General features: G+C 47.3%; 1 protein-coding gene across 5 annotated transcripts in view; it reads right to left on the reverse strand.

Annotated features, from left to right (window-relative positions):
• SFMBT2 (Scm like with four mbt domains 2) overlaps window positions 1-27,059 on the reverse strand; it is a 227,747-nt gene that overhangs the window by 78,498 nt on the left and 122,190 nt on the right. For all 5 annotated transcript variants that reach the window (XM_049626785.1, XM_049626784.1, XM_049626783.1 and 2 more), the window contains 2 exons: window positions 6,719-6,820; window positions 3,258-3,405 (listed from right to left, as the gene is read on the reverse strand). In XM_049626785.1, the coding sequence (XP_049482742.1) occupies window positions 3,258-3,405; window positions 6,719-6,820 (250 nt within the window). The remainder of the gene's footprint in view (window positions 1-3,257; window positions 3,406-6,718; window positions 6,821-27,059) is intronic.

Below are 27,059 nucleotides of genomic sequence, written 5' to 3' on the forward strand. Positions count from 1 at the left end.
ACATTCATCGGTCAGTGTCTGAGGTTTGTCTTCAGGAAAAGAGGACACCAGTTAGGGTTCACTACTCTGAGTCTTGATAATAATAAAACCACACCTTCACTTCTTAAATCATCTTAACGGTTCACGTGCCTACTATTAAGATGGCCAAACAGCGGGGACAGAGAGCTAAAGGAAGTGATTCACTTTTAGCCTCTGCACACCCATTTTACAACCGATTTACAATAAATGCAAAAGCTTAATATTTTCTACCAAGATCCCCCCCCCCCCCCCCGGGTAGGATGTTCACTCCTCTTTTTCTACGACTAATCCTTGATGTTACACACCAAAGAGGTTAATGAAATAGTCTAAAAATCGTAAGTCATGGTTGATAACCTGTATACACACTTCTGCTTCACAGGTTTATTTACTTGTTTCATCACTTTTTATAGCGTCTATAATTGTGAATGGCTGTTTGCTAGTTTTAAACTAATGGAACAAAACTTCCAAGGATCTGTCCTTTGCTTACCAGGAAAGCACTTTCTCTCCCAGACATCCTGAAACCTTCCTATCCATTCTAGCTTACACACTACTTGTCTCTAAAGTCTGGAGACAGATTTTTTTTTCTGGATTCTTTAACGTTTTATTTTATTTTTTGAGACAGAGAGGGACAGAGCACAAACAGGGGAGGGGCGGAGAGAGAGGGAGACACAGAATCCGAAGCAGGCTCCAGGCTCTGAGCTGTCAGCACAGAGTCCGATGTGGGGCTCGAACCCATGAATACGAGACCATGACCTGAGCCGAAGTTGGATCCTCAACCGAATGAGCCACCCAGGCGCCCCATGGAGACAAATTTTTTTTTAACTTAAGAAACAGATTCAAAACAATGTAAGTATGGGTCTCTGTTCTCTGCAGATCTCCCATACCATCAGATACCTTTTGTTTCATCAGCTCCTTCCCACTGGGGAATGAGTGGGGATAATATCTTTTGTTTAGGGATCAGGCAGCATGTAATTTTAAGTGGTGTTTACCGTTCTAACGGAAATCTAAACGACGTAACACATTCGTGAAAGCATATACACAAGAAACCATCTAAAGTCACTTCCCAATGTGAGTAATAAATCCGACATACTGTACGTACAAAGTTCAGAACTTGAGTTAAAAGCAACTTTTATAAGAAGAGCACATACGTTCGTAGGTTAATAAAGAGTGGTGTTTGAAAAAATTCTACGGCATGATCCCCGGCCTCGCTGTTGACATTTAAGACCCGTAACAAATTAGCTCACAAGCAAACCATAAAATCACATCTACCAAAAACCCTACCATCACCCTCTCAATTTTAATGCACTTTAATTACAAAAATAGGTTTTACTATGTGCGTAACATATACTCAACATATTCTCCCCAAATGGTGAGAGCTCAGCAAATAAATTAGCCAAGACTTTGTTATAATCACAGGCCCCGGGACAATTATTCCCTAGAATTCTAATTCTCCAACTGTATTTCTCCAAACATCATGAAATGCAATTCTCCAAAGAGGCACACCTACTTTCCAAATAAATACCCAAATTATGCCAACAGTCTCTTTTCTAAAATGCATTTCTAACAGTATAATCAGTTCATAAGAAATATATTTTAAAAAATCTAGAGATAGTGTTAAACATGAAAACCCTGCTTAATGGAATAATCCAGCAGCCAAAATGCATAATTTCCAACCAAGCAGCATTTTAGATATCCAGGAGGAAGTCTTTCTTCGACGACCTGGACCCATCCGCACAAATGCTCAGATCACAGAAGTCAGGAAGGAGTAGAGATCGTGTGTGGGACTGACTGTGAGATTCAACAAGTGACCTGTTGCTAAATGTCACGCAGGAAAGGACTGCGACCTTTCTCTGATCTGCTACCGCTTGATCGTTCGTGATAAGAAACCTATCATGCTAGAGGATTACAAAGATATCCAGCCTTGTGTCACTGGTTTGACGCGGCAGAGCGCCCGTGGAATCCGGCAGGCGTCCCATCTGATTGACAGTCACGATCTGGCCAGGGTCCCCTGCGAGGACCCTCGGGAACTGGCGTCCTCTCCGCCGCGGAGCACAGAATCGGGGAGGGCGCCTCTCCCGTTAGTCACCACCCGCGTGGCCTCGGACGGGTCACACGGGCTCTGTGACTCCACCTCGTGCCAGGGCAAGGTTCATTTCGAGGACGCCGTTGACCCAGGCACTCGGAACGGTTCGGGGAGTGGTCTGCACCAGCCTACCGTGCTCTAACGAGACCACATTCCGCTGCTGCACGGCTTTAAGGAGAAGAACCGGCAGCTGACGTGGGGGTACCTTCGCCCGGTGGGGATGAGCACGGGGAGCATGGGGGGTGGGCGGTGAGCGGCCAGCGGAGCACGGCACAGATGGGCCAGGCAGGTACAGCAGGGGCAAAGGCTGCCTCTGGGGCACGACGACCCCCAGGCATCTGGAACTTAACCTGTGGGTATTCATTAACCTCCCAGCGTGAGGAACGCTAGAAATAATCCAGGCCCTGGGGATCTGGAAAGGGCAGCACAGAACCCCTGCATTTTTTGTGATCTGTTAAAATCCTGCAGGAAGTTTATTCATCTCATCTCTTCCTGCAATTATTCTATCACCCCCTCTGTTTTCCCTCCCACCCCCTCTCCCTCCATCCGGCTGCTCTCTTCCCTGCAGGAGCGTCAGATCTGCAAGGGGCAGCAAACCACACGTCACCCCACGACACGCGAGGTACTTACCAAGAATGTGGTTCGTGGGTTCCAGTTTGACATGGTTTTAGTGCGACCCGGCTCCCGACTTAATTATTTTAATGTGTTACAGCATCACACTGTTGGCTACCAGACCGTGAGCTTGGGGGAAAATTAACTTCATGGAAATAAAAACGGAGAGAAATGTTTCTTTCGCATGATGCTGCGTTTCTAACGCCACTTCTCGAACACCTTCAAGCGTTCAGCCTCGATCGCTTAGCTGTGCCCTCGATGGCTTAGCTGTACCCTCTGTCACCACACCCCAGCACCCCCGCACACCACGGCGGATGGGGAGCCACGGCGGACAGAGTGGACTTCTCCAGAAGCCCGAAGTCACGCACCTCGCCACGGGAAGGAGCTGTGACAGAGTCCCGTGTCAAGCCACCTGTGAGACGTGCCGTTTTCCCACAATCGAAATCGTTTACAACATAAACTTCTCGAGATCATCGGAGGCACACTTCGGTGACGCCACCTTCCTCAGCCACCCAAACCCTGCACGTTTTCACGGAATACAGACCTTTGGGAGGTGTGAGATTGACTCCATTTTTAAGGCACCATTGTACTGGTAAAATCCCCAAAGAATCCGCATGGCACAGCATTGAGAGTTTACTAGGTTCTGGTCTTAGGTCGTCAATAGTCACTTGGAAAAAATGGTTGTTAAAAACCTGAAAGAGAAAACAACCACAGAGCCAAGGGTTAATTCCTCGGGATTATCACACGATGCCGGTATGAAACGCTGGCACAGCTTCCAAATGCAACAAATAGGTTTCATCGAAAGGATTCCGACACAGCCTGGCACCTCAGTGGATAGCGCCAAAATGATCCAGTTCAAGAGTCGATCACTGTGGCCGCTTTAATGGAAAGATAAGCGGGTGAGTCGTGTACATACGAAAGCACAAAACGACGTCAGTGATTTTAGAGAAGTCAAGGGACAGTCAGTGCTGGAAGAAAAACACTCATGAAGGAAGACAAACCCAAAAGCCAGGATGGGCCCTGGAAGGTCAGTGGTTTCTCCACGTCCACGGCAGGGACCCACGGCCTCAGAGCAGATCATTTAAGAACCCCACTGTCTGGCTTGGAACACTCTTCCTAAACTAGGATTCCTGGCTCCCTCATGTACAGAATATTTTTCTGGAGGCAGCCTAATTAAAATCAAAGCAGGAACGCACACTCAGTCTTGTTCTTCTTCAAGTTACTTCTGGTAAATAGCCCTCATTCTGCTGCCTGAGATCTGCCTCTGAAAGGAGACTTTATGGAGCAAAGGATCAAACTTCGCCCTCCCGGTAAGCTCTTCCCTCTGTAGCCCGATTCAAAACCACACCTTCCCTCCCACACTCTGGCCTTCCAGCCTCCTCTGGTCCCTTCCCTGCTGTGTCTTTCTCCTTAGCATTTGACATGTAACTTTCTATTGATTTACTTCCTTAGTCTCTACCATCACCCATTAAAATATAAGCTCTGTAAAAGCAGGGACTTTTGTCCACATTCCCACTGTCCAGAATAGTGCCTACATTAAATGCCAGAGGGATCTAATCTCACATGCACATGCACACACACCACACACACACACACACACACACACACACACACACGTATATATTAAAAACCTGGAATTCTGATGGCAGAATTTGTTAGCACCACTAGACCCTGTGAGCATGGGCACTGAGGAATCTCCAAAACCTATTAAAACACATATTCGTGTGCACATACTTCAGAAGAAAAGCTGAATCAGTTTCCTCAACTCCATCAGGGTTCATGTCCCACGTGGTATAGAAACACTGAGCAATCTGGTCCAAAACCTGTAGGTCTCAGAACTAAAACCTAGAGCAGTTAACCTGTTGGCCCAAGGCTGTGCAGCTCAGAGCCAGCCTTGAAAGAAACAGAACCAAGATTCTTTATCTAAACAACACAATATAATTCACAGACACAGATGATAGTCATTGTCATCAGTGGATCCCCAAACACACAATCTGTAATCTCACCGTCCTGCTAAAGGTTGGGCATTTAAAACACAGTTACTTGCTTTATCTGTTGGCTTTAATGTTATTTATTTATGTCTTTAATAGTTGTGTCATGAAGGAAAGCCCTGAGGAAAATGAAAATGAAGTTTTCATTATCATGAGTAGTAACAGCACAGCGTTATGTTCTCAAACATAATATTCTAAAGCCTTCTCCGACGTCAAGACAATTATGTCTAATTATAAATACCTACCACCTTAGAACATCCTGAAATCTCACTACATGCGGGGGGACCTTGAACCTGCCCATCTAAGTCCTAAGAGGCCAAAGCATACAGTCCAATCCACGTGTGTTCTACACCACAGGGCCAAAAAGGGTTCGTGCGGAACAGAAAGACTGAGCGTTTTATCCTTCGTAGAAAGGGTAAGAAGACACAAAATGAAAAAGAAACTGTAGCTTAAAAAAAATCAGAGAAAATATCCTCCCTACCCCCACCCCCAATAAGACTTATTTATTGTGAAACCAAGCTACTGTCACTGGAAATCTATCCCACAAGACACCAGTATCTGGGCTGAGACTATCCGTAATTAGTATGTCACATTCTAACGGTACAGATTACGATTATTTGCAGGCATAAAAATGTGAGTCCTCTGTGGAGACACTGAGCACATCGGCATCTCTCTTTCGTTTACTGTATAAATACCAGGGGAAGGGGACACTGTTGCCTCTTAGAATGAGGACAGGGTAACATTTATGCAGATAAATGGGCAGCTGGCATTACCACATCAGCTGCTGCTGGGACAAAGGGAAATTCTGGGCAGCGTGCAGCAAGGTAACACTTATCAGTTTTGGGAAAATGTGCAATTACCAGAATGCACGAGGAAAACCCCCAAAGGTCAACTTAAATAAAAAAGCTTTTTAACGGATGGTATTATGACCGGGAACATAAATCGCAACCCTAGAAACCACCATGGAAAGCATCACTCCGTATTTTTTTTTCTCACGGGCCAGTTGTTCTCCAAGTAAATCAGCAGTGATGTAAAAGTAATTTACGTTCTAAAGAAAACCTATGTAGAAGAAAAGAAACACCGCGATCACAACCGTCTTCCATATTGTGACGTACATCTTACCAAATCGTGAATTAAAAAAAGACCACGCCGAATGACTCTGAAACGCCCACCCCTGTATTAACAAATCCAGGCTTCCTTAGTGACAGAAATGAAAATGGAATTGAGTTTTGAACCGTTAATTAAGTTCCCTCACAAAAGGCCATTAACTAAAACATACACTGGGCAAGAATGTGGCTTTGGTCTCTCCCGCCATCTGTAAGAGGACACTCAAGGTAGAAACACGTGCTTCAGGTGTGACTTCCACAGGTGACTTCCTCGACGGGGAAGGGACATTACAATCTGAAAAGCCCATCGGGCCGTAATGACAGTGACTTTACATTAAAAGGCAATTTTGTCTTAAATTCGCGAATCGGAAAAGCAGGCTCCTCCCTTCGTGGATGAAAGCCAGTGACAAAACGCAAGCGGACAGGGTGAGGGGACACACTGGAGATGGGAATCGGCTTTCCGCCTTTTTCTCGGGTGTTCGAACTATAAACACATCACTCTAACGCCTGCCAGCGGGAGAGGACCAGGCTGCCATTGCAACGCTGACGATGCGTGACTCACGAGCATGTTGTGTCAAAGATAACGGGAACCAACAGGGACACTGAGGTGGCCACGGCCAACAGTGCAAGGTGGATCAGAGTCGCGGCAGACCCAGCGGGCGTCTGGACCTTCTTCCCGGCCACTCGGGGACACCAGCGTCTACAGTCTGCCCTCCCCGAATCTCTGCTGCAACGGGAGACAGGTGACCAGCCTCGTTCTCTACGACCAGTGACAGCGGGGCTGGCGAGAAGGTGCCTTCCGCCGGGCGCAGGGGTGCCACGGCATGCCCCTGCAACCGCGTATTTCATCCGGTCAGCTGTGAGCAGCAACACGGGGGCTGAGGTGGAAAGCAAAGCGGGAGGCTCACCTTGGTCACTGATGCGGGACAGATATGGAAGGGCTCGCTCAAATTCACTGTTTCTAGCTTCATCCCGACCGTGAAGAAATGGCTTCTCAGATCTGCATGATCCTGCAGGGGAAGCGACAGAAAGGTTGAAAAAGCGGCCGTGTTGTGCATGAACTCGGGCACTGTCTGGACGCCCTCCTTAGACATTTTATTGGGTAACTAAAATCGGATTGAAACAATTAACCCTCCCCCATTGCAAATTTCTCATTATTGCAAGATACTGCGGATTTAATTATTTTCTGTGGGCTAAATTGCTTTTCCGAGGGAAGGAAACAAGCCTTTGTGGCCATGCTTGAATTTACACTAAGCCCCCAAAAAAAAAAAAAAAAAAAAAAAAGAAAAGAAAGAAAGAAAGAAAAAGAAAAAGAAAAAAATCACACGGCAGTGCTTTGATCTTCCCAGGCGCTAGAACGGAAGCTCGGCCGAGTAATGGGGGCCATCAGTCATCTGAAACACACAGCAGGCACATCTTCAGCAAACGTGGCCTCGTGCTTCTGGAGGTAACTCCCCAGGGCTTCGAGGAGACCCTGTGGGTGACACGGCCTGTCCCCGCGTCCTGTGCCTGAGAGCTCACAGCTTATCAGTTCCTGGTGGTCAGCCGCCCATCTGGGGAATGTGTGCCTGTAGAGGTCCAAACAGCTCTGCCCGCGATCGGAACCCGACTCCGGCTCCATCAGGATGAGCCACAGCCCGTTTAATAGGTGTCTGGCAGTTTTAAAACCCGCTCACGGCAACCTTCTGTGTGCAAGACGGAACTCCCCTGCCTTCTCGAGCAAAGAAATGTCAGTGCCCGCTTTCCCTCCACGGCAACAGAGGAGGCTGGCTGGACTTGGGATGCCAAGATTTATCTGGCCGAGACGGAGGTCACCTCCTAATTCACAGTCCGTGCAAACGGTAGCAGATAAAGAAACGTATCCGCAGCCCGTCCCTGGGGGAAATAATAGCTACAAATAAATCCTACCATTTCTAAATTCATCACCTGGGTGAGAAGCACCAAACCTATCTAGGGATCTACTACTTGCTTCTATCTGCAGACCTCCAGGGGGTTTTTAATTAATTCAGAGGTGTCATTCCTCGTGCAGCCCTGAGGATCGGGCAGAGCCCCGCGGGGCTGGGGCTGCTCCCCCTGCAAAAGCTGGTCAGTGCCGTCGGTGGAGCGCACGAGACCAGAGAACCGCTTACAAACCCCCCGCCAAGCCACTGCTCCACCAACGAAGGTGCAGGCTTTGAACACCCAGAGACCACAAGGACCCCGTCTCCTGTCGTCACCGCAGTCTGCAAAGGTATCCGTACCCGGTGGGTGCTCAAGAAATGCTAGGTCTGGAGGAAGCAAGCAGTGTCACATCTGGCGGCGGCAGGGGTGAGGGGTTGATCCACAGGCAGGGATGTGTCCAAAGTGCAACAGCGTATGACAAAAACTCAATGGAAGAACTAGCCCATTCCCAGCCTTTATCAATTCTTCCAGAACTCAACGATCAACACTGCACAGAGATTAGATGCATATAAGGAAAAACACAAGGAAACACCCCTCACATGCAGGAGATGATTTTTATGTTGAAAATATGGCGTTTATTTTTAATGGTGGCTGGGAAACTGGCTCAGGGGGGAAAAAAACCTCAAAAGATACCATATAGAGAGTTAATGCATATTAACACATAATAATGCAGATCGACCACAGTGCCAGGGCAAAGCCAGAAAGCACGGGGGATGACAGAAAAGCAGTAACCCTGAACCACAAAGGACGCGCTGACACCTGAATTACAAGATTAAAAGTTAACGTTCCTGTCGGACATCCATATCACCCCCACACCCAGCATCTCACTACCAGTGGGAACGCACGCACATCAGTGAACTGTGCAGATAAACACTTTTCCCCTTTTAAGTTCAAAAACCCTTTCCCCTTTTGAAAAAAAGGAATTATTCAAAACCGTAATATAACACAACTTTACCTGAATATAGTCAACAAGTTGAAGCAGTCATTCTTACACGGCTTGACGATACAGAACTTTCCTCAGGAACTAATGACACATTGGTACCTTGAACAATGCGGGGGGACAGGGGAGACAACGTCCTGAACACTTGAGAACGGGCGCGTAACTTCTGACTGCCCACCAAAACTTAACTAAGAGCCTCACGTTGACCAGGAGAACCCTTACCAATCCCATAAACAGTCGATGAGCACATATTTTGTACGTTGTGTGCATGACGTACGGTATTCCCACAACAGAGTAAGCTAGAGAAAAGAAAATGTTAGGAAGAAAATCTTAAGAGAAAATACATTTACGGCACTCTCCTGTATCTATCGAAGAAAAAAATCTGCATGTAGATGTAGTTCAGGTCAATGCTGTTCAAGGGTCGACTGTTTAATAAATGGCCCAGACGAATATAGTATTTTCACAGACGTTCTGCTTCTCTCTGCTATCAGATGTCCCTCCCTGTTACACCGTTCCCTCTCATTACTAGAGATGTGACTCACCAATAATAGAACATTTATAACTTTTGGCAGCCTCCACCACCAGATCTGCTCTCTTTGCAATTTCCCTCTATCACCTGTTTTCGCTTCCCCTCTGTTTCCGCTGAGAGGTTCCTGACGACATTCTGGGCTTCTGGTCTACCTGCCATCTTCAGCCTTTCTTGACTTCAGCTGTGTGCCCACATATACTTCTGTCCCTACCTTTGCTCTGAGTAGAGGCAGCTTTCTCAGGCAGGGTTGACACGGGACTGCCAGAACCCTTCGACATCCCAGGCTCTCCGTTTGACCTTGACCATGGACTTGAAGTCTTTAGCCAAGTTTACACTCACCCTATATCTACCGGAAGGTCTCTCCATCACAACTCCTGATGCTGAAAAGTCTATGGGACCAGTCACCCTACACTGCTAGATGTCCCTTAACAGGTGCCTTATGTTACACACAGTTGTCGGGTGGGACCAGGCAATGGCCGCTTTTCCTTAGAAATAAAGCATCAAGGCTTAGGGCAAGAATTTGCTCCTCAGATAACCTTCTCCTTTGGCACCTGCGGCTGGTGTTATAAATGTTCGTCGTTCATGATTTCTGCGTCTACCTCATCCAACCGTATCTCCAGGTAAAGAGGGGATCATTTTGTGCAGATATCACACACTCTGTTCCCTCTTTCCTGGAGTCGCCAAGCGCCGGTCAACCACCGAGTGGTGTCATCCGTAAAAAATACTATTCAGGTCACAATCACACATGGCCAAACGGGGGACAAAAATAAAATGTTAATGACATTAGTATTTTTTAAAATAATTAAAATGGTGTTCTGTCTCAATGATATGAAAATATTTCTTTAAATGTTTATTTGTTTTTGGAAAAGAGAGAGTGAGCAGGGGAGGGGCAGAAAAAAAGAGGGGGACAGAGGATCCAAAACCCACTGTGGGGCTGGAACTCACAAACTCTAAGTGAGACCATGACCTGAGCTGAAGTCGGATGCTCAACTGACTGAGCCACACAGGTACCCTGCCATTAAAATATTTTTAAACAATTTAAAAATGATGCTTAGTGAGCAAAGGTTTACAAAGAAGTCTTTCATGGTCATCTAGGGCTTGGATTTCCTACATCGTAAACTATTTTGACTAGCTTTCAATTACATGCAAGCACACAAAATTCTTACTTGTGAAATGCATCTGTTTTTGTCCCAAACTATGTGAAAATCCTTCAACCCTCTCATTTAATATACTGAAAAAGGAATCCAGATATTGTGATGGGTACCTGTATTCGAACACAGATGTTTATATTCTGGTCTCGAATATCCACATCTATCCAGAAGAGCCTCTTAAACTTGGAAGTCTAAATTTCAGAAACAAGCCCAGAAATTATACAACACATTTCTGTAGCCACAGCCCTACCCTTCACTTTCTTAAAGTCACTTTTAATCAGTAGTTAATCGGTATTAAAAAAAAAAAAAAAAAAAAAAAAAAAAGAGGGATGCCTGGGGGGCTCAGTTGGTTAAGCCTCCAACTTCGGCTCAGGTCATGATCTCACAGTTTGTGAATTCGAGGCCCACATCAGGCTCTGTGCTGACAGCTCAGGGCCCAGAGCCTGCTTTGGATTCTGTGTCTTCCTCTCTTTCTGCCCCTCCCCTGCTCACACTCTGTCTCTCTCTCTCTCTCTCTCTCTCTCTCTCAAAACCGAATAAATGTTAAAAAAAATTTTTTTAAAGGAAAGACAAATCTTCCAATGTATAAAATCCCACCCATTTCAAAGGTAAGTCAACACAACACAGTCTTTTACATCCAGAAGCAAAGACACATAAGGATTATGAGTTTGATTAGGACCATATACACACTGCTCTAATGTTTATGTTCTTCATGAACCATGATGTCATAAACTTTATACTACAAGAGGCAGAACAGTGTCTTCTCAAAGACTGAAACCTCCCACGGGCCCCTGGAGACCTTGAAACGAACATGACACAAGGCCATGTGTTATGTGCAATACTTCCCCGTCAATGCATAACTCTCTCATTTATGTTCTGCGGTTCACCCAGTTAGGACCCCAACAAGCATTTATTGAATTAAGCTGAGGAAATGTCCAAAACTAGATGACTTTTTGATATTCATTCCAAGTTCAGAGTGTAGCATTTGCTCAATAAGTGTGCATAAGACATTGCCAAAGTACCACACATGCAGAGATGCAAAGAACACACACACACACACACACACACACACACACACACACACACATTATGAGAGGGAGAAGGAAAAAGACAAAGAACAGCTATGGAATATCCAGGCTTAGAAGAAATTCCAGAATAAACATTTTTTCCTGCAGCATATAAAAATCACTACTGCTATGATAATGGCAATCTGAGGGTTTCCAGGAGTGAATCTTAATTTGGAGTATGAATATGACTCGGGAGAGTAAAGAAAAAATTATGGGAAAGTGGCTTGGTAAATTTAGCTCAGGAGGCTGGACCTTAAAATACCAGATTTAGGCATGTCAGTTTGATCCAAAAAGGCAAAATAGTCATTGATAGTCCTAAAAAATACTGAGTTATTTTTAAGATAATTAAAGAATTCAACGGCAGTAAATTTCCAAAATAAGACAACACACAGACCTTCCGAGCTCTGTGTGTGTGTGCATATATAGGTACATTCATATTGGTATATGAGGAAAGGTACTGATACTCTCATTGAAAACCAAATTTAATCGCCCCCAGACCATTTACTTGAGGCTGCTAATGCAGTCAGAGTACATGCATTCATTTTCGCAAACACAAGCTAATCATTCTCGGTGTTAAAAAGAGGGAGAGCTCCTGGCCCCTGAAGATGATTCACCAAACCGATTATCTACCGAGAGATAATGGAAAATTCACTGTGGTTTGAGAGATGCATTCTGGCCTCTGCAAAGCTCTAGAGAATCATTCACACCTCACAATTATTGGATCAAGAATGATGTTATTCCTGAAATCAGGAGGGATTACTAAATGCTCAGTACATTCACAAATATGCCTGTCACAGTCAAGAAATACTGTTTATTTAAATGTACTGGAGTCCACTGAAATTGCTTACAGAAAAACTTTCATTCGAAGAAATGCTGGTAATGTCATTCCCATTTACACTCATCGCTACACATTTTATTCTCGCCCTAAAGTAGCTTTCTATTGATCAGAGATAAAATGCCATTCATTTCATTGGAGGACTGTCTTACCAGCCTACCTTAACAATCGCTCTTCAGGGAACCTTATTTTCAGCCGCACGACAATGTAACAGAGATTATATATACATCAACTTCTGTTCCCCATCAGTTTCCTTGTCTCTAGAACCCAAGAGCTTCATGCTTTCCTACTAAAGATGCAAGGACTCTACACCAAAAGTCATGGTTTGGCACATAATATCAATCACGGAAACAGGAACGAGGCAATATATTGTAAATGCCCCTAAGCACCTCCTTGTATTATCATTTCCCCCCTCACAAGAGATGATGGGGTAGTAGCCATCTTACAGGGAGGAAATTAAGACACAGAGAGGTTAGTTACGTCGGCAAGGGCACGGAGCTAACAAGAGAAGCCAGATTCAAATTCAAATTGTCTGACTACATCCACGATTAGCTTCAGGTGATACAATGGATGGGGAAGCAAAGGCCAAACAGGATCTTTTATTTTCTTTATTGTTAATTAAGTAAACAAATAAAAAAAAATCCGTTAGAGCCTAGAGGCTCCTAAAATTTTATCTCAAAGACAGATATTGCCAGGTTTTATTTCTGTTCTTGATTTTTTTTTTAATCTTTATTTTTGAGAGAGGCGGAGCACAAGCAGGGGAGGGGCAGAGAGAGAGGGAAACACAGAATCCCAAGCAGTCTCCAGGCTCTGAGCTGTCAGCACAGAGCCCGATGTGGGGCTCGAAGAACCTTGAGATCATGACCTGAGCTGAAGTCGGACGCTTAACCACCCAGGCGCCCCTTTTTTTGGTTTTAAAGTTTATTTATGTATTTTGAGAAAGGGACAGAGAGAGAGGGAGAAAGAAAATCCCAAACAGGCTTTGCTCTGTCAGCGCAGAGTCCGATGTGGGGCTCGATCCCACAAACTGTGAGATCATGACCTAAGCCGAAATCAACAGTCTGACGCTGAAACCGCTTACGCTGAGCCATCCAGGAGCCCCAGACATCTTGCCAGGTTACAAAGTAACAGCTCTTAATACCGATCATTTCCTTAACCTCCAATTTTCACTGTTAATTCATCACACTCTTTCAGCAGCTTATGAAAAACGTGTGTCAGAGGCTTCGGACACTAAAAATTACCCTCGAAATGTTTATATACACTCAGCCTTCATCCAAAATTGGCAAATGATTTTTACTAACTGCTTTCGTGTGTGCTTTAAGCAATGAGGATTGAAGAAGCGTGTGCTGCAAAATGCCTGTGGTGCTTTCCAAGGAAGCCATCCTTCATCGATGCCTATTTTATCACAACATTATCAACGTTAACCCAGACAGGTTGGTCTGATAAACACGGTTAACCCGGCAAATGTTCCTGGCTGATGAATCTCAATCGGTCAGTAGTATTTTAAATACTACGCGTTACGGGTGGGTGAATCTATACAGAATGAAGAGACAGCAGATGAGGTGGTTCCTGACAAAGTGTAACGCTGGGGGTGGGGGTGGGGGTGGGGGGCGCCTGGGTGGCTCGGTCGGTTAAGCGTCCGACTTCGGCTCAGGTCACGATCTCGAGATCCATGAGTTCGAGCCCCGTATCGGGCTCTGGGCTGATGGCTCGGAGCCTGGAGCCTGTTTCGGATTCTGTGTCTTCCTCTCTCTCTGCCCCTCCTCCATTCATGCTCTGTCTCTCTCTGTCTCAAAAATAAATAAACGTTAAAAAAAATTTTTTTTTTTTTAAAGTGTAACGCTGGGAAAAAAAGAGTGGACAAACCACCAGTGCATTTGGTTGTTTGGCTTTACGGTTCGGGCTTATGTCTCATGTTTTTCACCCGACACACTGAGGTCAGAGCATCCCGACCTCCTCGAGCCAGCTCAGAGCCTTCCCCGAGGGGCGGCAGGTCCACGCCGGCCAGCCACCTCTTCCGACGTCAGCCTCTGACACAGTCCCTGCCTGGGAACGATCGCTACGCCTGGAGAAAGGCACGACCTGCTCCCGAAGAATCAAACACAGCTAGTTAAGAAACACCACCGCACGGAGCGGTCCTAGTATTAGCCATCCATGAGTAAGCACCAGCCCAAACTTCTCTGGCACAGCGATAAAGCTTCAGGGCAAACCCCGGCGCTCTTTATAAAACAGACAAACGATTCTAAGTATTGATCTACGCAAGGAGACGGAGCATATGGGAAGCAGGAGACAGAGGAAAGAGAAGACTCGAAAGACGGAAACTGCCACCCTTTCAGGTCCCACTCGTGGGCCACATTCCTGCTTGAACCTGACTCCTCTCTTTGCAGTTATGTTAGGGGCCTGAAGAGCTGCAGGTTATGTGGGGACCACAGACTCCCTAAAATAGCCGATGCTTCCCCCCCCCCACCCCCGCTTCGTTAGATAAATACACCACCCGCGAGACAACAATATGAAGAATGCGGCAGCGGGGAGAGCGAGTTCAAACTAATTAACACAATGCAATTAAAATGCACTTGGTGAGGATCTCCACGCAAGAAAAGCGGTGAACTGCTCCCGGTGCGGAAACCAAACTCCTAACCCAAGTCCCGCAGTCAAACGCCACGGGAAATTTTCCAGTGGCGGCAACGTGGGCCTCAATCGTTAATTCTACGGTGCTTCCTTTTTCACTTACGTTGGATAGGACACAAAATGGACAAAAAGCAGCCCTGCAGTATGGCCCTGCCACATTTTTTGAGCATCCACATCTCTTAGTGTATATCGTACCTACACAAAAAATACCGCACGGCGTCATTTTCCCGGGGCCAACATGCCAGCATTTGGGGTCCTCGGGGAACTCAAACATTGCATATGCCCGTTTTCAAAGGCCTCGGTTAATTTACATAATTTCTAAAAATAGGCTTCAGTAAAGTCAAAGGAAGGTTTTAATTAGTATTACATTCAAATTGATATATAATGAACTACGCTTTAATTCCTTTCCTCGTATCAGCATGATATGCCATGCTGCAAGAAAAAAAAAAAGATCCAGTCCAATTTATCACACTGTTCCCCCTTTTTGTTTTACCGGTGATCCGGTGCTCGTGTGTTCATTAGGAAATTACTCTCATTATATTAGTTTCATCTAAAAATGGACAGGAGAATGCCAACATTTATTAAATCAATAGCATTATTACATTTTAATTCCACTGCACTGAATTAAATTTGGCCAATGAAATATTTATAACAAAAATGTAATAAAAAATCTGGGTGCGGAACACTAATAAGCATTTCCATTCTTTACTTACAGCTGTAAGCAGCAGCTTTATCTACTATCCATGCAGTAAATCAAGCTGAAAAATAGTAGTGATGAAATGCAGTATTATATACTTCAACCTGAACCACAAGATTTACACCACGTAACTAGGGCAGACCTAGCTTCTCACGAAGTCCAAAAACTGGCACACTATGTTGTTTAAAACAAACAAACAAGCAAGCAAACAAAAAAACCAGAGCATTAAGAATGCCTTTCACTGGGGCGCCTGGGTGGCTCAGTCGGTTAAGCGGCCGACTTCGGCTCAGGTCATGATCTCGTGGTTCGTGAGTTCGAGCCCCACGTCAGGCTCTGTGCTGACAGCTCAGAGCCTGGAGCCTGCTTCGGATTCTGTGTCTCTTTCTCTCTCTCTGCCCCTCCCCTGCTCATGCTGTCTCTCTCTGTCTCTCAAAAAAATAAATAAATGTAAAAAAAAAAAAAAAAAAGAATGCTTTCACTGATTAACATTTAGCACCAGAAGAGCATCTGCAAGAAATTCAACCTCACTTAACAGCAAACCGTGGCTGATTCTGGGTGAAGGTCACCAGTGATACCAGAGACACCAGTGTCAGGTCACCAGTGAAGGTCACCAGTGACACCAGAGACAGCGTCTCTTCTCACACAGAGTTCATCCTCTCCTGGTAAGCAGGGGCGTCTCTTCCCGTTTCCACAGCAACGCCCGGGACAACCTTAGTGCCCTGGATGGAGGAAGAGTGTGATGGCCACTCTGGGCGGGGTCCAAGCTTGGCACCCCACTGACGGATTGCGGCTGACAAAAACACTGTGGGAAGCCCCCACATGCAACCAAACCATTGTCATGGAAATACGACCCTGGCCCTCGATGGTCCCCACTCAGGTAGGCACCACCCTTTAGAGAGAGGAAGGACAGCCAGTCACGAGCAGAACTTTCCCTCAAGGAGGGCTGACTTTGTGTCCCGACTCTTCTAGACCCTGAGAGCAGCTCCTGGAACACGGGGAGGGGGGAGGACCCCCAAATTTTTAAAAAAATCCTTTTTAACGTTTATTTATTTTTGAGACAGAGAGAGACAGAGAGTGAGTGGGGGAGGGGCAGAGAGAGAGGGAGACACAGAACCTGAAACAGGCTCCAGGCTCTGAGCCGTCAGCCCAGAGCCCGACGCGGGGCTCGAACTCACGGACCGCAAGATCGTGACCTGAGTTGAAGTCGGATGCTTAACTGACCGAGCCACCCAGGCGCCCCGACCCCCAAATTTTTACGTGCTCGTTTGCCAGGCAGCCTGGCACGGGCCTCGTAACAGTTAAAGTCTCAAGTACCCTCCTCAAATCCCGACTGTTCTCGACTTCTGCTGGTCAACCTGTTTCCCAAAAGTATCCGTTCTCTAGGCTAGGGCTTCTCCACCTCAGCACTGTTGCCATTCGGGGACCAGATAGTTCTTTATTGGGGGTGCCGTCCTGTGCACCACAAGCTGTTCACCTTCATCTCCGACCTCTACCCTCTGGACGCCGGCAGCGCCCTCCCAGATGTGACCATCAAGATGCCTCCGGACCCTGCCAAGTGCCCCCTGGCGGGCGAATTCTCCCCGGTCGAGAACCACCAGTTCAGACACAGTCGCGAGAGAAGCCGGGTATGGGGGAGGGGACACCTGCATGTGTGGGCTCCTCCCTCTTCACCTTCCATGAGCTCCCCCAAAGCCCCTTGGTTCTCTTTGCCTCTGTCTCCAACATTAAGCCATCCCGGGAGCTCTTCAGTCTCTCGGTCTGATGAGCCATACAGACCATCCCTCTTGGTTCGGATTCACTCGATGCTGGAAATCCCAACGTGGCACCTATACCAATCTACACGGCAAATCCAGCATCGTTACTTACCCTCCCAAGGCCACCACTCTTAACCTGCCTCCCTTCCTCCACGGCAACACCCGGTTTGTTACTTTTAAGGAGCACACTATCATCTCACACCCACAGACAAGCGGACCAAGTTACCCAGCGGGTGCTGTTCCCTGAGGAAAGCTTTACCCACTCGGCTGCCTGGACACGCAAAGACCAGGAAGCCCTACTTAAGATGAAATGAACCGTAAGGAAACCCATCCTGTCCCTAGTTAGGGAGCTCCCGGGGACCGGCCACTCAGCCTGGGTTAAGGGAGCAGCAACACCACCCTACGGGGCCCAGGTTCCTTCCGTCCCTCTCAACACTCTGTGTTGAGTCCCAGGACTCTCGGCCAGAGGGGATAAAGTGCAGGGGAAGAAGAGAGAGCCACCTCCTCCCCACCTCTCTTCTAGAAACCACGCGGCTGGCTTCCCCGTGGATTGTTGACCCAAACTGGCCATGTGCCTCCTCCCAAGCCAATCACGGTCAAGAAAAATGGGGCCACTCCTCCTGGTCCACACCAGCGGCGGTTCTTCCACACGGGGAGCACCGCCGCACTCTGGAGTACCAGCATCTGAAAGACGTGGGGGCACTTGCTAATCGTGACAATAAAGAATCGTCCTGCCCTAAGAGCCTCCGTCCAAGGTGACGAGTCACTCGACGCATTCCAGTTCACCTAGGATACTTGACAGGCAATCCTCAATGCCCTCGGGATTTATCTTCTCGTTCTCTGCTGCAATAATACTCATTGGGCTCAGCCTGTAAATACCCTTGTTTACTTCTTAAAGACTGTCCGAAAGCAAAAGGAAAAAATATCTTGGCCCCAGGATTCAGACAGGTCTGTGTTTGCGTCCCGGAGGCACCACGGGGTCCCGGCCCAGGGTAGGACGAGAGATCAACGTGTCTGAGCCTGGAGTCTGCCCGAGTGCACGGACCAAAGGTGCCCGCCAGCGAGCTGCAAAGACACTGAGTGGGCACGTGGAGAGTGGCCAGTATTGTCCCTCCCACCCTGTGGGGCTCCGTAACCAGAAGCCACCATCGACATGGCAGCCAGCTGTCACAGGAGAATGACAGCGCAGTTCCTGACAAGTATCCACAGTCTCACTTGCGTTTTTTACCCTGTGCTGTCCGTACCCCACCCTGCCGGGTCTGAAAGGAGTACCGTGTATTCCAGAGATGCTCCAGAGGTGTGCGCGTCCCCACCCAAGACCAAGGGTTTGTAACGCTTGGGCCTTCCTCGTTCAGCAGCCCCCCGCCCCCCACCGATGGCCCTGCGGCCTCTCAGAAACAACGGAGGCCCAGGGAACGGACCCATCTGTACAAAATCACAACCGGAATGACTAAATTTTCTGAACTCCTTTGCAGACTGGAGTTGAGTATGCATGAATTTTCCTTTAGGAACACGGAGATGCTAGGGGCAAGAATCAGTCCTGCTGGGACCCAGAAATCGCACCAGCAACTACACGTGGGACATGCCGATCGATGTTAAGAAGCTTTAAGTCGGGCTTCTACTCTTCCAAACTTATTTGTTCCTTTTTTTTTAAAGAATTTTTTTTAATGTTTATTTTATTTCTGAGAGAGAGACAGAGTGTGAGCAGGGGAGAGGCAGAGAGAGAGGGAGACACAGCATCCGAAGCAGGCTCCAGGCTCTGAGCTGTCAGCACAGAGCCCGACGCGGGGCTTGAACCCATGCACCGCGAGATCATGACCTCGAGCCGAAGTCGGACGCTTAACCGACCGAGCCACCCAGGCACCCCATTCGTTCCTATTTTTAAATGTGAAACACAACATGACCTATTCTGGAAAAGTGAATCTGATTTGTTTATCCTACTGGTTCTAAGTGGGGCTGGAGACAACACTGGAGGCAGATTTTCATCTCACCCTTGACTTCGTGCCATCCAGACAAGGAAACTCAGAGTCCGACGGCTGTCCCAGGAAATAAAAGGAAGCCGAAAGATCCCCACACTTTTATTTACACCCACAATACACACGAACCCCTCAGGGCAGGTGTTCAACTGATTGAAAGTTGGGGCTCCGAAGCACAGTGTGCTGGGGCCCTCCTGTTCCAGGGACTGTAAACCCCTGACTGCAAGGACGCCTCCTTCTATCCGACTCCCTTTCTTGAGACACTGCGATTCGTAAGTGCCTGTTCGCAAAAGGCACGTGGAGATGAAAAGTCCAACGTAACCTACAAAGGATCTCTGTGTATATTTAGAGGGGAAAAAAAAACAAGCCATACGATCTGATTGTGGCTGATTACCAAATCGTCTGCAGAACCAAAACGCAGAAACCACTTCTTACTGATTCTTGACGGGGAGCGGCACGGAACATCTGAAGAAATGAAACTAGGACATGACAGTCGCTTTGAAATGCTTCTGTTTTAGAGATGCGTGCACCACCCCCTCCCCGTATCCCGCCACCGATTCCCAGAGTCCATGCTAATATTACCCTGCCCTGCCCGGAAGTGCCGTTAACCGGCGCGAGCGCGCATCATCGGTGGCGAACAGAAGCCATTTGGGAATGAAAACTCACGGAGCAGAGAACGGAAAGTTGACTCGATTCTTAAGTTCTTCTTGTTTCGAATTAAAAGCGAGCCACTATCTAGCAGACTGCAGGCAGCAGCTCTGGGGCCCTGGGGACGGAGCAACCGTTAGAGCGAACTCTCTCTGTCCCGGCCTTGCGATTTTTCCGGTTACGATATTGTCTGACCCAAGTTGCCTTCCTTAGGGCATCTCTCCCAAGACTTTCTCTGACACTCAGTGGAGCGAGATGGCCCCCATCATCCTCTTCCCGTTGTGTAAGTCGTGGGCTGCAGTTCACGAGCCTGGGGCGCAGGAGGAACGACAGAGAGCAGGCCTTCCTTCCTGTTTCTATACGTCACACAGGACCGCACTTCTCTGCCATCTAGCACCCCAGAGAGGCTCTGTTTCCAGAATCCCTCTAAGTCTTTAAAGAAATGAGAACGGGGGCGCCTGGGTGGCGCAGTCGGTTAAGCGTCCGACTTCAGCCAGGTCACGATCTCGCGGTCCATGAGTTCGAGCCCCGCGTCGGGCTCTGGGCTGATGGCTCGGAGCCTGGAGCCTGTTTCCGATTCTGTGTCTCCCTCTCTCTCTGCCCCTCCCCCGTTCATGCTCTGTCTCTCTCTGTCCCAAAAATAAATAAAAAACGTCGAAAAAAAATTAAAAAAAAAAAAAAAAAAAGAAATGAGAACGGCAAAGGAGGGATACTGCACAAGGCTTGCAGAAGCCTGTGCCTTCACGCCCAGGGGTGCGGCGAGGGAGCCCCAAGGTAGGACAGCCTGGAACAGGGCGCCCAGCTACGCCCTCGAAAGCGGAGTCAACCGCACTGACAGGATCCCAGGGGGCAAGCCATCAGTCTGATAACAAAATGACCCTGCGTCTAAGACAGCCCTTCTTTAAAAGGGACATTTGGGCTTAAGTGGATGAGAACACGTTCGGTATCACGACACTCACTCTGCCATGTGGGACAAGGGACGTCATGCCAAAGGAATTAGTGCTGGCCCTACACAGGGGGCTTAAAGCAGATTCTGGGAGAATAAAAGTAACCCACCTGAAGGGCAAACTCAGCCATGAGATTTTGGTTTGTTTTATTGTTGGTGGGTTTTTGTTTTTGTTTTTTTTGTTTTTTTGTTTTTTTGTTTTTTTTTGGTTATTGCTGCATTTAGCTGCTGAACAAGAGAAAAAGAAATCAGTCACCATAGAAACCACAACATCACAATCCAACCTAACAGAACAGCTCACTTCCTTTCTTACCCTTTCGGCTGTAGCCGATGGAATGAGAAAGAGAAGCTCTTCTCTCTTTGCCACACTTCATCTTCTCTCTCCAGCCTTTAACCTGGGTCTCAGACGCTAAAATACAGAAAGAGATGCCCTCCGACGGGTTAAATATACAAGCACACCGACAGGTACATAATTCAAAGCCGGGAAGAGCTCAAGAAGTAACAGGCTGTGGGGACTTCAGTGTATTATGAGCACAGCCTGAACCCTCTTTACAGAGAAGAAATACGTGCGTGGAATGTCTACCTGTCCTCGTTAGTGCGCTTGTGCTGAAAAACAATAATAATCCTTAGGGATCTTCTTTTACCAACTAGCTTTCCCTCAGCGGCTCCTTCCCCTTGTTTGTGAAACACCACGCTCTGGAGAGAGTGAGCCTCACTACAGACACAAGGACAGGCATAGCTTGGGACCGGACCCAACGACACCTAGCTTATTGCTTGGCCGTTACGAAAACCTTTTATCTACAGATTTCAAGAGCACCCTTGAACCCGAATCAGTTATGTAAACAGTTTGGGATTCTTCTAACACACACTTATGTCAAAGAAGACCAAAACACGAGTTGTATGAGGGGCACCAAGAGACTGAGTATTTCCTCCAAGTACTCGACCAAGTATTTATTCTCTTTTGATGCACCGTGAGTCCTGAGGACGTAAAAGCACGGGTCCCACTAACCTCATTAGCCACAGATACAGATCAAGAATTGGCCAGGATGGAATGGATCGTGGTTAGAGTGTCTGGGTGTGTATATCCCATCGAAAAACACATCTCTCCTCAGCTTCCAATAAAACGGGAATAACCTGCAAACATCAGCTGTCACCAACCAAACGCCTCTCATCTACGCAGCTACTGTGCGTATTCGAGGAACATGGGTGTGATGCTAGAAAAGGGAAGGCAACAGGCTAGAAATCCAGATGCCCAGAAGGCAGAAGCCACTCACTCAGAGCCAGCCACTGCCCGACAGAAGTGTCTTCTCCAGGACATTCCTCAAGCTCCTTGTATGTCCACGGATCGGTTTCATGAGTCAATGACACATCAGCCACAGCACCTTACGATGCATTACTGGAAACATCTGGACAGCTAATGAGCGCCCCACACTGAAAAGGAAACTAACCCACACAACACTGGCGAGGCAATATTAAGTTGACTCCGATCATTTTCTTTTTTTGTTGTTGTTTTGACATTTATTTATTTTTGAGAGAGAGAGACAGAGCATGAACAGGGGAGGGGCTGAGGAGGCAGAGTGGCAGGGGAGGGGAGACACAGAATCCGAAGCAGGCTCCAGGCTCTGAGCTGTCAGCACAGAGCCCGACGCGGGGCTCAGACTCATGAACTGTGAGGTCATGACCCGAGCCGAAGTCGGATGCTTAAGCGACTGAGCCACCCAGGCACCACGACTCTGATCATTTTCAACGAGAAGGCACAGGGACAATGCAACTTCACCAGCAACGGAATTTCACAGAACGTGGATTTTTTTTTTATGCTGAGACGTTTCCTCAATTTCAATCCATCCCTAGTGTCCTTCCCAGGGCCCTCAACTGCCTCCTCTTACCCTCAAACTGACAGGGCATCGTTTCAGCTGCTCACGGAAACACAAGCTCAGCCGCCAATCCACCACCGCAACAGAGCCCCCGGTCCCCTCTCCATACGTGGTCACCGTGTCATTTAGAACCGCTCCCAGGAGATTCGCCTCCCTGACCCAACACTTAACGACCTCTCCTGAGTTTTCATTCCTCTGAGTTGATTCCTGTACTGAACTTCTTCACCAATCCGTTCAAGGATTTTTATGGCACGCTTCCAAAGTGCCAGTCGCTGCTCCAGGCCCCGGGAATGGAGCCGCTATCTTCTCTATGGAGTTTATTACGTTCTAGCGAGGGGAAATGGGTCAGATGCAGAAAAAGCAAATTAACAGAGACCATGTGTGGGGATCAGTGCTACGATGGGCAAGAGGAGGAGAAGGTTGGTGCTGGAGAGTATGGCTCCTTCTTGTAAGCGAAGACCCGAATAAAGCGAAGGAAGGTGCCATGCAGGCCTCGGGGGGGCGGGGGGGGTGTCACTTTCCAGGGTGCCAGGGCACTACTGCAAAGGCCTGAGCAGGGGTATCTCAGGTCTGGAGGGACAGCAGGTCTCCATGGCGTGGGGAGGGACCGGCGAGGGCCTCAGGCCGCAGATGGGCTCAGAGAGCCCGCAGGGAGCTGGACCATGCAGGAGCCTGGACGGCCCTCCCTCAGCACGAGATGCCACCTGGGGGGTCACAAGCAACAGAGTGACAGGATCTGGATCTTGTTTCAAAAGAATTGCTGGGTGGCTCGGTCGGCTGAGGGTCCGACTTCGGCTCAGGTCATGATCTCGAGGTGTGTGAGTTCCAGCCCCACATCAGGCTCGCCGCTGATGGGACAGAACCCGTTTTGGATCTTCCCTCCCCCACTCACTCTCTCCCCAAAATAAATAAATATTTTCTAAAACATCGCTCTGGCCGCCCTCTGAAGGACAGACCGCAGGGAAGCAATGATTAGCAGCCGGGAATATAGTTCTGTAACTAACACAGCGGTCCAGGAGAGAAGGAGGGCAGACCCAGTCTTGGGGACGCTGGGACAAGACTGTGAGGACAGAGCCCGGTTCTGTCGATAGATGGGACGGAGGTGCCCAGAAGAGGATTACTATGCACAGCAGGCCAGAGACCGCAGTCCTTGGAAAGGGCCCGCTTGCGGGGTTTAGCCCTGGGCTGTCGCCTAGAAATACATCACCAACAGCACCCGACACGGATACAAAGCTCCCCCTACACAGAAGAGTGGACCGCCGTGCCAAGATTATTTGTACAAACGGTACGATTTAAGTTGCCTTCTGGGAGTCGAAGATGGGGCCACACGCTAGGCATGGGATACCCACGGTGGCCAGCCCCCCATTAAGCCCCTGGACCCTGGGCCTCTAATGAGCCCCCCTGGAAGACAAAAGCACGTGCTGTCACAGTTAAGAGTGTCCGGGAGCCACTCCGGAGAGGGCCCTCGGAGGCTTGGGCGTGAGTTTCCAGAGTCCACACCACGTTCTTCTTCCCACTGCCGATGTTGCTTTACACACTTTTGCTCTCTCTAATTAACAACCCGCGAGCGTATCCACAGCTGAGTCCCGCCATCCTGGTGTTCCCCAAACCCGGGGGCAGAGCGGGGGACCTGACACAGGCATGAGAAAGAGCAAGCCTTCGGGGCCGACGCCAAGGTTCTGGCCTCAAGTCTCAGTGGCTTGCACCTGCTTTCGCTCTCCCGACGATCTCTAAACAGCACACTTGGAATTTCAAACACACTGAGATTTTGAGCGTTTTTTTAATGTTTTCAGGGCGATGAAAAACAATATTCAAACAAGTTCACTTCTTTAAGGGGTAAAAATGGATAAAGGGTTTCAGTGACATTTCGAAGAACACTACTTCCTTACAATTACGAGGCGTGGTCGTGAGTGAAGCAAGGAGGACAGTGTGCATTCCCTGGGCCACACATCTGTATTCCTCTAAGGGAGAAATGCTTTACTTCGATTAACTGGAAAATTAGAGACTCGGCTTCCTACTTGTAGATCTCTTTGATGTATGTAGGAGTTGTCACTGAAGTGTCCACAGCTTAACATTCTCAGATAAGTGGGGTCACAAATGTAGATTACAACTTACGAGCATTGCAGAGAATGAAAAGTAGCAGTAATTAGAGAAGGCTTATGAACGTCTGACACATGAAATATCATGTTAATTATAGCTACACTCTTATTTTTGCATCTCCCTTCACCCTTTTCTTAAAATTCAGCTGAATTTCCCCAAATCCATGCCTTGGGTACTTAGGAAAATTGAAAACTTAAACGGTACAGAAAGGGGCGCCTGGGTGGCTCAGTCGGTTAGGTGTCCGACTTCAGCTCAGGTTAAGATCTCATACTTCACGGGTTCAGGCCCCGCACTGGGCTCTGTGCTGCCACCTTGGAGCCTGGAGCTTGCTTCAGATTCTGTGTTTCCCTCTCTCTCTCTGCCCTTCCCCTGCTCACGCGCTCTCTCTTTTTGTCTCTCTCAAAAATAAACACTGAATTTTTAAAAATGGTGCAGAACACGCTGGCCATTTTCTTCTATTCTCATCACTTTGATCGTGGGACTTGTCACAGGTCAATCAGATGATGGGTTGAAAAGTTTGCCTAATATGTAAAACGGAAAGCCATGAGGCACCAGTCTGACGTGCAGGGCAATCACCTCCATATACTTACCATTTTTCAGGAGTTAAATTGGTAGTCATATATGGACTACTTTGGTAAATCTATTAAGTCTTTCAATAGTCTAGCTTTCAGGAAAAAAATGTTTTTCCTTATTTATTTTTCAATGTAATGCATTTTTTATCCCCTTCCCTTTGGTACCCAATTCATTAGGTACTTAAATTTCAAATGAATGTACCTGTTTGCAGATCATCTGTGTTTTCTAAATAAGGGGAATCAGAATTGCCACTAAAATATGGCACCCGAAAGCCATTCTAAGCGTTCCTTCAAATCAAGGGTAAATGACAGCAGGAAGACTAATTCTGTGCTCGTTTTTTACGACATTGCTGTCCATACTGATATTCGTACGAGATGGGGAATTCTGTACATTAACACTAGTGGACTGAACTTATAGACATAGACACACAGATACCAAGGCACGTATGTGAACACATTCCCAGAATGACAATCACCGCCACATAATGAGAGTCATTCCGTCAAAATACCCATTTTGTCTCAAGTGTAATGGCGGTAATGAAAAAAAGAACTGCTTTGAAACACTGCTCGTTTCCAGCCATTAAATGTGCATTGCTTTGACTTCTGTCTCTTAACAGTGGAACACGATGGCAATTTTCCTCCACAACAGGCATCTAAGATGACTCATGACTGAATCCAAACATATACACCTTTTACCATAATGAAAAGAATAGAAGTAAGTTTGCCTGCTGAGAAAGTGATGATCAAACAGAGGTAACAGGGGGAAAAAACACAAAGTTCTCTTTTTACACCTGCAGGAGAATACTGCTCACCGAAACGTCCAAAAACTTAAGAGACCAAAAAACAAAACAGAACAAAACAAAAAAACTCTCCTGTTTTTGTTAAGGCGAAGCAATGATTAAGACAGTCTGAACCTCAGGCGCCTGGGTGGCTCAGTCAGTTAAGCGTCCGACTTTGGCTCAGGTCACGGTCTCACGGTTCGTGGGTTCGAGCCCTGCATCCGGCTCCGTGATGCTGGTGTGGAGCCTGCTTGGGAGTCTCTCTCTCTCTCTCTCTCTCTCTCTCTCTCTCTCCCCCCATCTCTCTTCCCCTCCCCCACTTGCTCTGTCTCTCTCTCTCTCTAAATAAACCTTAAAACTGTTTTTTAACAAAAGAACACATAATTTCAATTTAACCCATTTTTATTTAGGAAACGCCCATTCCGTATGTCCTGCCTGATGGGAGACCCTGTGAAAAATGGGAAATATTCAGTCTCTACTCTTAAAGTCGCTATTCATTATGAACAAGACACTTAGTGCATACGATAACAACTCTCAAGGAGTCCATCAAAATAGTCTGAATTCTCAGCGAAAAACATGAAAGTGACAGAAGAAGGTCACTGTATTTTGAAAAACGTAGAAAAATTATGAAACACTGGGATCAGGTCAATAGCATTTTTCAGAGAGTAGCTCCTCCAATAAAAGTTTAATGAATTAAAAAACATACTAGGATAATTAATGTTTCTACCTTTTGAGTCTTAGTATTCATAGTCCTGAATAAGAAGTCTGCATATCCAATTAACCAACAACAGTATTAACTCAAAATATTTTAA

This window comes from Panthera uncia, chromosome B4 (assembly GCF_023721935.1).
Source record: "Panthera uncia isolate 11264 chromosome B4, Puncia_PCG_1.0, whole genome shotgun sequence".
Lineage (NCBI taxonomy): Eukaryota > Metazoa > Chordata > Mammalia > Carnivora > Felidae > Panthera > Panthera uncia.